The sequence below is a fragment of the Oncorhynchus mykiss genome, chromosome 21, assembly GCF_013265735.2.
Source record: "Oncorhynchus mykiss isolate Arlee chromosome 21, USDA_OmykA_1.1, whole genome shotgun sequence".
Lineage (NCBI taxonomy): Eukaryota > Metazoa > Chordata > Actinopteri > Salmoniformes > Salmonidae > Oncorhynchus > Oncorhynchus mykiss.
In genome coordinates, this window is record NC_048585.1 from 16,911,550 (window position 1) to 16,926,107 (window position 14,558).

The following is a 14,558-nucleotide window of genomic DNA, read 5'->3' on the forward strand; positions in this document are numbered from 1 at the left end:
TATTAGCCTACCTCCACTTTCTCACTAGAGTTGCTCCAGTCCTTTCTCACTTTCAACAGTTAAATTAAATAAGTTGTACCTCCACACCGGGGTATAGGGTCCATCCCTGTATTACTGTACCTCCACACCGGGGTATAGGATCCATCCCTGTATTACTGTACCTCCACACCGGGGTATAGGATCCATCCCTGTATTACTGTACCTCCACACCGGGGTATAGGATCCATCCCTGTATTACTGTACCTCCACACCGGGGTATAGGATCCATCCCTGTATTACTGTACCTCCACACTGGGGTATAGGGTCCATCCCTGTATTACTGTACCTCCACACCGGGGTATAGGGTCCATCCCTGTATCACTGTACCTCCACACCGGGGTATAGGATCCATCCCTGTATTACTGTACCTCCACACCGGGGTATAGGATCCATCCCTGTATTATTGTACCTCCACACCGGGGTATAGGATCCATCCCTGTATTACTGTACCTCCACACCGGGGTATAGGATCCATCCCTGTATTACTGTACCTCCACACCGGGGTATAGGATCCATCCCTGTATTACTGTACCTCCACACCGGGGTATAGGATCCATCCCTGCATTACTGTACCTCCACACCGGGGTATAGGATCCATCCCTGTATTACTGTACCTCCACACCGGGGTATAGGGTCCATCCCTGTATTACTGTACCTCCACACCGGGGTATAGGATCCATCCCTGTATTACTGTACCTCCACACCAGGGTATAGGATCCATCCCTGTATTACTGTACCTCCACACCGGGGTATAGGATCCATCCCTGTATTACTGTACCTCCACACCGGGGTATAGGATCCATCCCTGTATTACTGTACCTCCACACCGGGGTATAGGGTCCATCCCTGTATTACTGTACCTCCACACCGGGGTATAGGATCCATCCCTGTATTACTGTACCTCCACACCGGGATATAGGGTCCATCCCTGCATTACTGTACCTCCACACCGGGGTATAGGGTGTCTCTCTTCTATTTTTACCCGGCAGGTTCTGAAAGCTTCTGGAAGCTCCTTGTCAATGACTGCTCATTATGCGGTCAACAACATGTCACGATTTATTAAGACGTCCTTACTCAGCAGCACAGCGCTCCCTTCCTGCCCAAGGCATCACAAATAGATTGGTGGCGATGGGCCCTGTTGCTGCTGCCGGCAGCATCTCCTAAAGGGCGGGCTGTCTAGGCGTGTTGCGGCATATCTCGCCTCCCTGCTCCCAGTGGGGATTAATACAGGTATTTAATACAGGTATTAATCCCCACAATAGATCAGATACACAGAGAGAGAGAGAGAGAGAGCGAGAGAGAGAGAGAGCGAGAGAGCGAGAGAGAGAGAGAGAGAGAGAGAGAGAGAGAGAGAGAGATCCTTTCATGTCTATCTGCACATTCTTTGTTGTGGGTAAACATCTAAAAAGCCTGTTTAGACTAAAGGGGTGATGATGTATGAGGGAGTGGGAGTGCACATATACACATACACACTCGGGTACAAGTACGTACACACACACACAGACAGACACAGACACACACACAAACACTCGGGAACACGCACGTGCACACACACATTCTGTGTAGTTGTTAAGAGGGACAAAGCATTGTTGGGAGTGTTGAGAATATGATGGTGCACAGACACGGACAGAGATACCAGTACACACACACACACACACACACACACACCCTCCCCCCACACACTATAGCCATGCAGTATCTACTGCCAGGTTGTGTTTTTGTTCTGTGACTGTTGCAGTGGTGTTGAGGTGTGTGAACTGACACATAAATGCTTGTGTTTATCACAGCTTTTATCACCGTCACCTCAGTGCTGTTAGCTGCCTGCCGTCACAAACCATGAGAAGAAACAGAGGGGGTCACACCTGCAGGGGCAGAGGGGTGGGGAGTTGGGGAAGGGGAATGTCACAGACCCAGACCAGGTTTAATATAGAATGACTTTAGCAGTGACAGGATCTCTCACATACCTGCTTTACTAGAAAGCCATGTTTTCACATTTCCTTATGGGCCAGGTTTCTCGTCTGAGACATTCAATCAAACCCGTTTTTCCTGGTTTGTTGGACAAGTCAAAAAACAAACGTCATTCTTTATTTGCTGTGAAATTGATGTGTTTGGACTCCTGCACGCCATAGAAGTGCAGTACAACAAACATTTATTAATTGAAGCATGCACAATGAACAATATACATGTTTAACTAATCCTGAATGCCAGCTCACTGCTTTTCATTGGATAGGGTATTAGATAAATTAATATTAATGGTGTTCATTTTGAAACCAGGTGTGACCAGAGATTACCTGCTGAGTTGCATGCTATGCAGTTTGTCTGTAACTGCATGGGGTAGAGAAGAGGGTAAGCATGTGTGAGTCTGTTAATGTGTCACACCTCTAGAGTAAGGGTGCTGGGGCTGACCAGGGACTGCAGAAGGAAAGAAAAACAGAAGAGAGAGAATAGAGGAAGACGGAACCATGTGCACAGGATTCTCTTCTATTTCACAGTACTTCAACGTTGCTCAGTTCACTCCCTCCCCCCTCTCTCTCATACACACTCCCCCTCTCTCTCGCTCAGCTGCTCTCCCTCCCCTCCTGTGGATGGTGTAGCTCTCTCTCTCTCCCTCTCTGTCTGGCGGAGCCGTGGACAGGATTGGAGGCTAGTAGTGAGTGACTGCGGAGAGAGAGAGAGACTGAAGAGAAGAGAGGAGAGCAGAGCAGAAGACAGATCTATATTAGCAGTATCTCTGCTGGATACCTCTTCAATATTTCAATCAGAATTCTTCCTCAACCAGCTCGAGCCTCACACTTCCCACCGGACCCCCATCACCCTACCCTTACCAGGGGGACATATGAACAGCACAGAGGGTTTACCACCCCGGACCTCCACACAGGGAGCCATGTGATACCCCCTTGCGCTGCTGAAATTCCCCCAAATCGGTGCTCTGAATCGGGATTGAAACCAAGGATTGTATCCCCCCTGCTTGAAACCCCCTCCTGGGTTTGTGGATCTTCTCTAGCTGCAAGAGGAGGAAGGGAAGGGAGGGACTGCTAGGTCTCTGCATACCCGGCTGGGAGACACTCTTCTCTGGGCAAGTGTGGGGTGTGTGCCCCCCTTGGGCTGGAGGCCAGCGCTCCAGCACCATGGATTACCTACCTGGGATTGTACTGTTGCTGCTGTTCTGCGGGGCGGTGGTGCCGGGGCAGGGGGAGCCCAAGCACAGCGTCCCCAGGTTAAAGCTCTCCTACAGGGGTAAGTGTGAATGTTCTCTCTGCCCCCTGCCTCCCTGGTTCTTTCTCTGGTTCTTTCTCTGGTTCTGCTATAGCCGCCAGCATGGCTCCAGGAGAAATGATGTGTGCTGTCTGAGTTACTCTTCCTCTTTGTGTGCACTCTCTCCTTTCTTTCTTTCTTTTTTTCTTTCTTTGCCTCTCACTCTTCAGTGTATCTTCCTCTCTGTCTGCTCATCTATCTACGTTTTATCAATTTCTCTCTAATTCTTTTTTCTCTCTCTCTCCCTCTCTCTCTCTCTCTCTCTCTCTCTCTCCTGCTTCGCCTCTCTCTTTATTTCTCTCTCTCTCTCTCTCTCTCGCTCTCTCTCTCCCTCTCTCGCTCTCCTGCTTCCCCTCTCTCTTTATTTCTCTCTCTCCCACTTAGAATAATGCTTTCTCCTTAGCCTTAGATTGTATTCTCCTTACGGTCAGATTGTTTCCATATGCGGACAGGGGGCTTGGTTAAATGTATGTATTGGCCCTCGCATTTATTTTCCCCTTCCACTGTCCCCTTCAGAACTACCGCTGCACTGCCGTGAAACACATAAATACACACACACACACATACACACATACACACACATACACACACACACACACACACACACACACACACACACACACACACACACAATGTACGCATAGACACGAACGGACATGCAAATTCTGTACACACACACTTTGAGGGGTTAATCCGGTCTCCCTAGTTCTCATTAACCCAAAAATTGATTTACCAGCTATACTCCAAAGTCAACAAGTACTTCTGCTTCTGTTTAGGAGAAGGTCTGCATGCACACACACACATCTTACTGTTTTACCAGATATACTGCATATGGAAAAGATATGCCCTGGATTCAGGGGGTTGTTCAGGGCACAGCGCTACATAATATTCATGACCGGCATGATGTCTCTATGATGTAGAATAAGGTCCGCTATGGACTACACCCAGGTGAGTGTATCACTCATCAGTCACACATCTGGCTGGGTACCATTCATACGGTGCTCGTGTGAGCTTTTGTCGGGCGAGTCAACATGTTATTCTGCCTTCCCTCTGTGTTATTTTGAGGTAGAAGACTGTGGAGAGACCTCAGAGCCGGCTCTCTCCTTTCTCTCTCACACCCTAGACTAAATCAAGCTCTTTGTAATGGCAGACCTTTCATCTCGGGACTAAAATAAACCACAGACATTTTTGTCATATTTTGGGACGTTTCGTTTAATGTCGGTCGTCTGAGAGGCGAGCTGTTGCGGTTCCTTGTCCAAAACATGACCAAAAGTACACGGCTAGAGAGCTGTGTGGTATCTCCGTTTTCTCTCCCTCTCCTTTTCTCTCTCTCTCCCCTCTCTCTCTTTCTCTCTTCGTCTCCTTTAAAAAAATATACATTCCTAAAATTTACAAATATGGGCAATTTGTCCTTTTTTCTCAGGCTGGGAATAAGGTTAGGTTGTTGAGGAAAAGAGTGCATCTGGTTTAGAGGGGTGTTACTGCTTTGAAATGAGTGTCACATTATTTTTAATCCAATGAGAGAAGTTTAGATTTAACTTGTGCACAGCAAGGCCTGTATGAACTTGACATAACGTTATTTTTAATCAGAGAATAAATCACATTTCTCAGCAGTTTTGTTAATCAAAGTATACATTTAGCAGACGCTCTTTTACAAAGCGACATACCGGCACACTTAGGGTTAAGTGCCTTGCACAAGGGCACATCAATAGATGGTTCACTCAGTTGGCTCTGGGATTCAAACCAGTGACTTTTCAGTTACTGGCCCAACACTCTTAACCACTGGGCTACCGTTATATGGCTCTACAGGATGTATACATGCTCTTATTAGTGGAATGTACTGTAACACCCTGCTCTGTGTCTAGGGGGCACTATGTTGAAGATGTTTCTCTGTGCAGTCAAGGGTCAAGTAGTGTGCTGTAAAAACCGCCGTAAAACTCAGCTCCACCTGCGCCGCCACCACGTCACATCCTTCCGAGGTAACAATCTACACCAGGAATAACCCAGAGGCATCATGGGAAAATGTGTTTCGCTTCATTAAAACGGTTCCCAAGATTGAGCCATCTGTCAGTTGACTAGAACAGCAATACTGGTCTTCTCTGATCTCCCCCACTCGTTTTTCTGACAGGACGCCATGTTGCTGTCTGACAAGGGAGGAAAGATGTGTCATTGATGAAAGGTGTCATTAGGTGATACAAAGCTGAACTGCATTGTATACAGTGGGTGATTGAAATGTGTAGTCAGACCAACCAAAGCACATCAAAGCTCTCGCTCTGTCTGTCTTTAACGTTCTTGCTGCAGCTTGGTGTGTGTGACGACTCAACACCATCTCTCTAGTGATTTCCTCTTCAGACTGAAAGTGGCATGTGTGTATTCAGCCGGGGTGGGATGTGTCAGATCTGACACAGACACAGATAATTAGACACCTGGCTGAATGTGATGACGAGTGTGTGTGCGTGTCTGTGTGTGTGTGCGTGTTTGTGCGCAGTGTGTTTGTGAGCAGTGTGTGTGTGTGCGTGTTTGTGCGCAGTGTGTGTGTGTGCTCTTGTGTATGCTCATACTCATGAGTGTGTGTGTGTGTACATGTGTGCGTCTCAGAGGTAGAGGGGTCCACAGGTGTTGGATGGCTCTCTTGATGCCTGTCGACTAAAACCTTTCTGTTCACACCCACACGTTGGCTAATGGAGAGAGGGAGAGAGGGAAGAGGGAGAGAGGGAAGAGGGAGAGAGGGAAGAGGGGAAGGAGGGGATGAGAGAGGGAGGGAAGCGTTGCTTTAATGAAGGGTGCTGGCAGACTTACACTAGACTAGGCGGGAGAGAGACTGGTTGTTAAGTGTTGTACCATTCATTCTCTCTCCCTCTGTGAATCTGGCATAGCAATTAAGTCAAATAAACGACGAGGAGGAGTTCTCCAGTGAAGGACAGTCAAACGAGCACAGAGTAAACATTTTCCCAGGAGAAGGATCATCCAGCGAGACGAGAGCTCTTTCCCCAAGGAGGGACATTCAGACAAGTGCAGGACAGCAGTTTGTGTCCCCGGGAAGGACAGTCAAACAAATGTGGAATGAGCAGTTTGTGCAGGGAAATAAGAACAGAAAAACTAAAGCACATTGAGTGACCTTTCTCCTGGGAAGGCTGGCAAAGCGAGTCCAGAGTGAATGATTTCCCTGTGGGGTCAGTCAGGGAGACATTCCCAGTGAAGGATCTGTCCTCAGAAGACCAGAGTAATGATCCGAGTTAATCATTTTTTTCTCTCCCGCAAGTAACTGGAGTTAAGTCTAAGTTAAGGTAATCGTTTATAGTTTATTAAATAACGTTGCTTAGATTGTCGATAGACCGCAACTAGTCCCAAGCATTGAATGGATCATGAGACAAAGCAAGTCACAGTTAGCCAAATATGAATTCTAATGCTCAATGTCATTGAATGGATTATGCTCTAACGCAGATCAAGGTATAGGTTATTATAGCATTGTCTTTCACACAGCAGTGCAACCTGGACATACTGTACTGTATTACAGTCATCCCAGTAGTATACAACCTGGGAAACACTGACCCCTGCAGGTTACAACAAGCACACACATTCAAGTTTCATGTTTTATTAGTCATAGACTACATGACCAAAAGTAAGTGGACACATGCTCGTCAAACATCTCATTCCAAAATCATGGGCATTAATATGGAATTGGTCCTCTCCCCTCCACTCTTCTGGGTAGGCTTTCCACTAGATGTTGGAACATTGCTGTGGGGACGATTTGTCCTTGCTCGCAGTTTGCTTTCCAATTCATCCCAAAGTTGTTTGATGGGGTTGAGGTCAGGGCTCTGAGCAGGCCAGTCAAGTTCTTCCAAACCGATCTCGACAAACCATTTCTGTATGGACCTTGTGCACAGGGGCATTGCAATGCTGAAACCGGCAAGGGCCTTCTCCAAACTGCCACAAAGTCGGAAGCACATAATTGTCTAGAATGTCATTGCATGCTGTAGGGTTAAGATTTCCCTTCACTCGAAGTAAAGGGCCTAGCCCAAACCATGAAAAATAGCCCCAGACCGTTATTACGCCTGGTATTGCACATCTTAGGCTTGTGCGCTGCTGCTCAGCCATGGAAACCCATTTCATGAAGCTCCCGACGAACAGTTATTGTGCTGACGTTGCTTCTAGAGGCAGTTTGGAACTCAGTACTGAGTGTTGCAACCTAGGACAGACGATTTTTACGTGCTTCAGCATTCGGCGGTCCCGTTCTGTGAGCTTATGTGGCCTACCACTTCGCGGCTGAGCCGCTGTTGCTCCTAGATGTTTCCACTTCACAATAACAGCACTAACAGTTGACTGGGGCAGCTCGAACAGGGCAGAAATTTGACGAACTGACTTGTTGCAAAGGTGGCATCCTATAACAATGCCACGTTGAAAGTCACTGAGCTCTTGAGCTCTTGAATACGGCCATTCTACTGCCAATGTTTGTCTATGGAGAGTGCATGGTTGTGTGCTCAATTTTATACACCTGTCAGCAACAGGTGTGAATGAAATAGCCGGATTCAGTAATTTTAAGGTGTGTCCACATACTTTTGTATATAGAGTGTATATACAGGATACACATCATATACACTGTCTAACAAAATGCTTACTTGCAGGTTTCTCCTCGACAACGCAACACCAATAAGAAACAATAAAATATATAAATATGAACAGAATAAACATTTTAGCGTAAGTATTATACAGGAAGGCACAATTTATAGTCCAATATTTACACATGTATCAGATAAAGGGAGGATGTGGGAGCAAGTCTTAAAATTGTGCAGTATTAGAAATAGTGAATAAGAGTCTGGTAGCAGCAGTTGTGATGGGTGTAGATGTGTGAGTGAGTGTGAGAGTGTGAGAGTGAGTGAGTGAGTGAGTGAGTGAGTGAGTGAGTGAGTGAGTGAGTGAGTGAGTGAGTGAGTGAGTGATAAGGTGCAGAGAGTCAGTACAGGTGGACAGTGCAGTTCAAGGGTTCAGCAGTCTGATGGCTTGTAGATAGAAACTGTCTCTGAGCCTGTTGGTAACAGAGTGAACAACTCAAAGCTGGGGTGTGTGTGGGGTCCTTGATGATGCTGCGTGCCTTACTCAGGCACCATTTCTTTAGATGTCCTGGATGAGTGGGAACACGGCCCCAGTGGAGGGCCTTACAGTCATGGACGGAGCAATTCCTCTACCAGGCTGGGATGCAACCGGTCAGGATGCTCTCGATGATGCAGTGGTGTTACTGGTCCTTGTCAAGTCCTCGGTGATGTATATGCCAAGGAACTTAAAACTGCTGACTCTCTACTGAAGTCCTATTGATGTGGATCGGGCGTGTTCCCTCCTGTGCTTCCTGAAGTCAACAATCAACTCCTTTGTTTTGCTGATGTTGAGGGAGAGGTTGTTGTCCTGGCACCACAATGCCACTTCACTTACCTTCTCCCTATAGGCTGACTCGTCGTTGTTGGTTATCAGGCCTACAACCGTGGTGTCGTCAGCAAACTAGATGATGGAGTTGGTGTCGTGCAAAGCCACATGGCCATGGGTGAACAGAGAGAGAGAAAGAAAGAAAGAAAGAAAGAAAGAAAGAAAGAAAGAAAGAAAGAAAGAAAGAAAGAAAGAAAGAAAGAAAGAAAGAAAGAAAGAAAGAAAGAAAGAAAGAGAGAGAGAGAGAGAAAGTGAGAGAGAGGGAGAGAGAATGTGAGAGAGAAGGAGAGAGAGACAGAGAGAGAATGTGAGAGAGAGGGAGAGAGAATGTGAGAGAGAGGGAGAGAGAATGTGAGAGAGAGGGAGAGAGAGAGGGAGAGAGAATGAGAGAGAGAGAGAAAGAGAGGGAGAGAGAGAGAGAATGAGAGAGAGAGAGGGAGGGAGAGAGAATGAGGGAGAGAGAGAGAGAGAATGAGAGAGAGAGAGACAGAGAGAGAGAGAGAGAGAGAGAGAGAGAGAGAGAGAGAGAGAGAGAGAGAGAGGGAGAGAATGTGAGAGAGAGGGAGAGAGAGAGAGAGAGAGAGATAGAGAGAGAGAGATTGCAAGACACAGACCAAGACAGTGAACGTGAGATGAGCCATTGCGACATGAGAGATGGGACTCATAAAACTATTGTGATTGTAAAAAAGACACACATCTCTCGCGGAGCTTGGGGGAATATTAAAAGGCTTGTTAAACAACCTGATAACTACTTTCCTCTGGGGTAATTACTGGGCCCTTTAACCTCTTAATGAAGACCCCGGTCGTCCCGCAGTGACCTGTGTTTCGGATGGGTGGAACTGTAATAGAGGGAAGAGACTAGCCCGCCATCGGAATTCACTCGGAACCATTCAAAATAGACACTCTCTCTCGGCATGGAACCGCACTCCAACTCAACGCAGTCTGGAGTAGAGCTAACCCATAATAACCCCCGTCAAGTTCCACAGAGACCTCTCTCTTGCTCTCTCTCTCTCTCTCCCTCCCTCTCTCTCTCTCTCTCTCTCTCTGGTGGATCTGTCCATTCTGTGGGCCTCCTCTGACAGAGTGGATGTGGATAATTATAAGGTGTGCTCCCAACGCGCCGACCGACCCCTGAGACGTCTGCCTTCTCCTCCGTCTCTCCTTCCTCTCCTCCTCCCTCAGTTCAGTCGCTCTCAGGCAGCTCACAATACCGCAGCCCCTAAGTACAGTTTTCAGTCAGGCTCCTCCAGTTTACTTTCTCTCCCAGTCAGCCTAGTTAGCAGGAAAGAGCAGCATACCCCCCCCAACCCAAACCATTCCATCCCAGGCAGAATAATGTCAGTACTCTGAGCAGACCACAACACTGGGCAACTCCCATTACTGTGGGCCAGTTTGTATACTGCAGAATGAGTCAGCTTGTGTATAACACACAGGGTTGCACAATGACATGATGGCTTTGGAGAACAAACAGTCATTAATCAAAGCATTTAATGACCCGAGCTTGTTTTATAGTGTTGCTTGAACATTTGTGACGGGGCTACAGATGTTGTATCTTAATCCTGCAGCAACAGGAAATGTAAAATATTATGTAGATCATAATTAATGGACATTTTTGTAGGGGGTTGATAAATAATCTAACTTTAGAAGCCATTTAAAACCTTGAATACACTACAGATGCTACAGACCATTTTGTGAGAAGACTGATTTTCAGGATGTCTCATGCTCTGACAAACACCGCTCTAGCTGTGTCACCTTTCACTGCAGATGTGGAAATGTATCTCTAGCTTAAACTGACGGATGTTACGGGTATCTGTCCGCGGGGTGTCCGCGGGGTATCCGCGGGGTGTCCTCGGGGTGTCCGCGGGGTGTCCGTGTCCACGGGATGTCCGCGGGGTGTCCGCGGGGGCGTTAGGGTTAAAGCGTGGAGAAAACTGACTGGGAGAGATTGAATATGTCCATAAACACTCCAGCCTGCTGGTCTGCACACGTCTGTGCCGGTAGCCTTGTAAGGGTTAACATGCTTGTATGTCACAGACACAATGTGTGGCTTGTGTTTTAGACACTTTTCCACTTCAGTTCTGTTCCTCATTTGGAATGGAACGTTTTCATATTTGTGTTGAGAAATGTGTGCTCTTTAGAGTTACGTTGACATTCACAAGCTGTGGTTTGGTGTTGATGAGTTTTGGTCAAATTCAGTGCATCTCCCAATATGTTTATTTAGCCGAGGCAGAGCATGCAATCCCCAAAGCAGATTCCATGGACTTTCATTGTCAACTTTCATTGTCAACTACACAGAAGATGACTGAGTTTGGAGCGTTTTTATGTCTTCTTTCTTTTTACAGGAAGTCAATGCTGAGACCAAGGTCTCTTCTGATGACGTACCATCAACATACAATATACACATTAAAATATACATTATTATACACAACAAATCACATCAAAATACAATATACACATTAAAATACACAACAAATCACATCAACATACAATATACACATTATTATACACAACAAATCACATCAAAATACAATATACACATTAAAATACATATTATTATACACAACAAATCACATAAAAATACAATATACACATTAAAATACATATTATTATACACAACAAATCACATCAGAATACAATATACACATTATTATACACAACAAATCACATCAAAATACAATATACACATTAAAATACATATTATTATACACAACAAATCACATCAGAATACAATATACACATTAAAATGCACATTATTATAGACAACAAATCACATCAGAATACAATATACACATTAAAATACACATTATTATACACAACAAATCACATCAAAATACAATATACACATTAAATACACATTATTATACACAACAAATCACATCAAAATACAATATACACATTAAAATACACATTATTATACACAACAAATCACATCAGAATACAATATACACATTAAAATACAATATACACATTAAAATACATATTATTATACACAACAAATCACATCAGAATACAATATACACATTAAAATGCACATTATTATAGACAACAAATCACATCAGAATACAATATACACATTAAAATACACATTATTATAGACAACAAATCACATCAAAATACAATATACACATCAAAATACAATATACACATTAAATACACATTATTATACACAACAAATCACATCAAAATACAATATACACATTAAAATACATATTATTATACACAACAAATCACATACAAATACAATATACACATTAAATACACATTATTATACACAACAAATCACATCAGAATACAATATACACATTAAAATACACATTATTATACACAACAAATCACATCAAAATACAATATACACATTAAAATACATATTATTATACACAACAAATCACATCAAAATACAATATACACATTAAATACACATTATTATAGACAACAAATCACATCAAAATACAATATACACATTAAAATACACATTATTATACACAACAAATCACATCAAAATACAATATACACATTAAAATACACATTATTATACACAACAAATCACATCAAAATACAATATACACATTAAAATACACATTATTATACACAACAAATCACATCAACATACAATATACACATTATTATACACAACAAATCACATCAAAATACAATATACACATTAAATACACATTATTATAGACAACAAATCACATCAAAATACAATATACACATTAAAATACACATTATTATACACAACAAATCACATCAGAATACAATATACACATTAAAATACACAACAAATCACATCAAAATACAATATACACATTAAAATACACAACAAATCACATCAAAATACAATATACACATTAAATACACATTATTATACACAACAAATCACATCAAAATACAATATACACATTAAAATACACATTATTATACACAACAAATCACATCAGAATACAATATACACATTAAAATACACAACAAATCACATCAAAATACAATATACACATTAAAATACACAACAAATCACATCAAAATACAATATACACATTAAATACACATTATTATACACAACAAATCACATCAAAATACAATATACACATTAAATACACATTATTATACACAACAAATCACATCAAAATACAATATACACATTAAAATACACATTATTATACACAACAAATCACATCAGAATACAATATACACATTAAAATACAATATACACATTAAAATACACATTATTATACACAACAAATCACATCAAAATACAATATACACATTAAATACACATTATTATACACAACAAATCACATCAAAATACAATATACACATTAAAATACACATTATTATACACAACAAATCACATCAGAATACAATATACACATTAAAATACAATATACACATTAAAATACATATTATTATACACAACAAATCACATCAAAATACAATATACACATTAAAATGCACATTATTATAGACAACAAATCACATCAAAATACAATATACACATTAAAATACACATTATTATACACAACAAATCACATCAGAATACAATATACACATTAAAATACACAACAAATCACATCAAAATACAATATACACATTAAAATACACATTATTATACACAACAAATCACATCAGAATACAATATACACATTAAAATACACAACAAATCACATCAAAATACAATATACACATTAAAATACATATTATTATACACAACAAATCACATAAAAATACAATATACACATTAAATACACATTATTATACACAACAAATCACATCAAAATACAATATACACATTATTATACACAACAAATCACATCAAAATACAATATACACATTATTATACACAACAAATCACATCAAAATACAATATACACATTAAAATACACATTATTATAGACAACAAATCACATCAAAATACAATATACACATTAAAATACACATTATTATACACAACAAATCACATCAGAATACAATATACACATCAAAATACAATATACACATTAAAATACATATTATTATACACAACAAATCACATCAGAATACAATATACACATTAAAATGCACATTATTATAGACAACAAATCACATCAGAATACAATATACACATTAAATACACATTATTATAGACAACAAATCACATCAGAATACAATATACACATTAAATACACATTATTATAGACAACAAATCACATCAAAATACAATATACACATTAAAATACAATATACACATTAAATACACATTATTATACACAACAAATCACATCAAAATACAATATACACATTAAAATACATATTATTATACACAACAAATCACATCAGAATACAATATACACATTAAAATGCACATTATTATAGACAACAAATCACATCAGAATACAATATACACATTAAATACACATTATTATAGACAACAAATCACATCAGAATACAATATACACATTAAATACACATTATTATAGACAACAAATCACATCAAAATACAATATACACATTAAAATACAATATACACATTAAATACACATTATTATACACAACAAATCACATCAAAATACAATATACACATTAAATACACATTATTATACACAACAAATCACATCAGAATACAATATACACATTAAAATACAATATACACATTAAATACACATTATTATAGACAACAAATCACATCAAAATACAATATACACATTAAAATACACATTATTATACACAACAAATCACATCAAAATACAATATACACATTAAATACACATTATTATACACAACAAATCACATCAAAATACAATATACACATTAAATACACATTATTATACACAACAAATCACATCAGAATACAATATACACATTAAAATACA

The 14,558-nt window shown here is 40.9% G+C and overlaps 1 protein-coding gene across 1 annotated transcript in view; it reads left to right on the forward strand.

Annotated features, from left to right (window-relative positions):
- Nucleotides 1-2,463: 2,463 nt before the first annotated feature.
- The window catches only part of LOC110501009 (semaphorin-3aa), a 59,766-nt gene continuing 47,671 nt past the window's right edge, over nt 2,464-14,558 (forward strand). Inside the window, exon 1 of the mRNA XM_036957122.1 lies at nt 2,464-3,276. Coding sequence (XP_036813017.1) covers nt 3,168-3,276 — 109 coding nt within the window. The 5' untranslated portion in view covers nt 2,464-3,167. The remainder of the gene's footprint in view (nt 3,277-14,558) is intronic.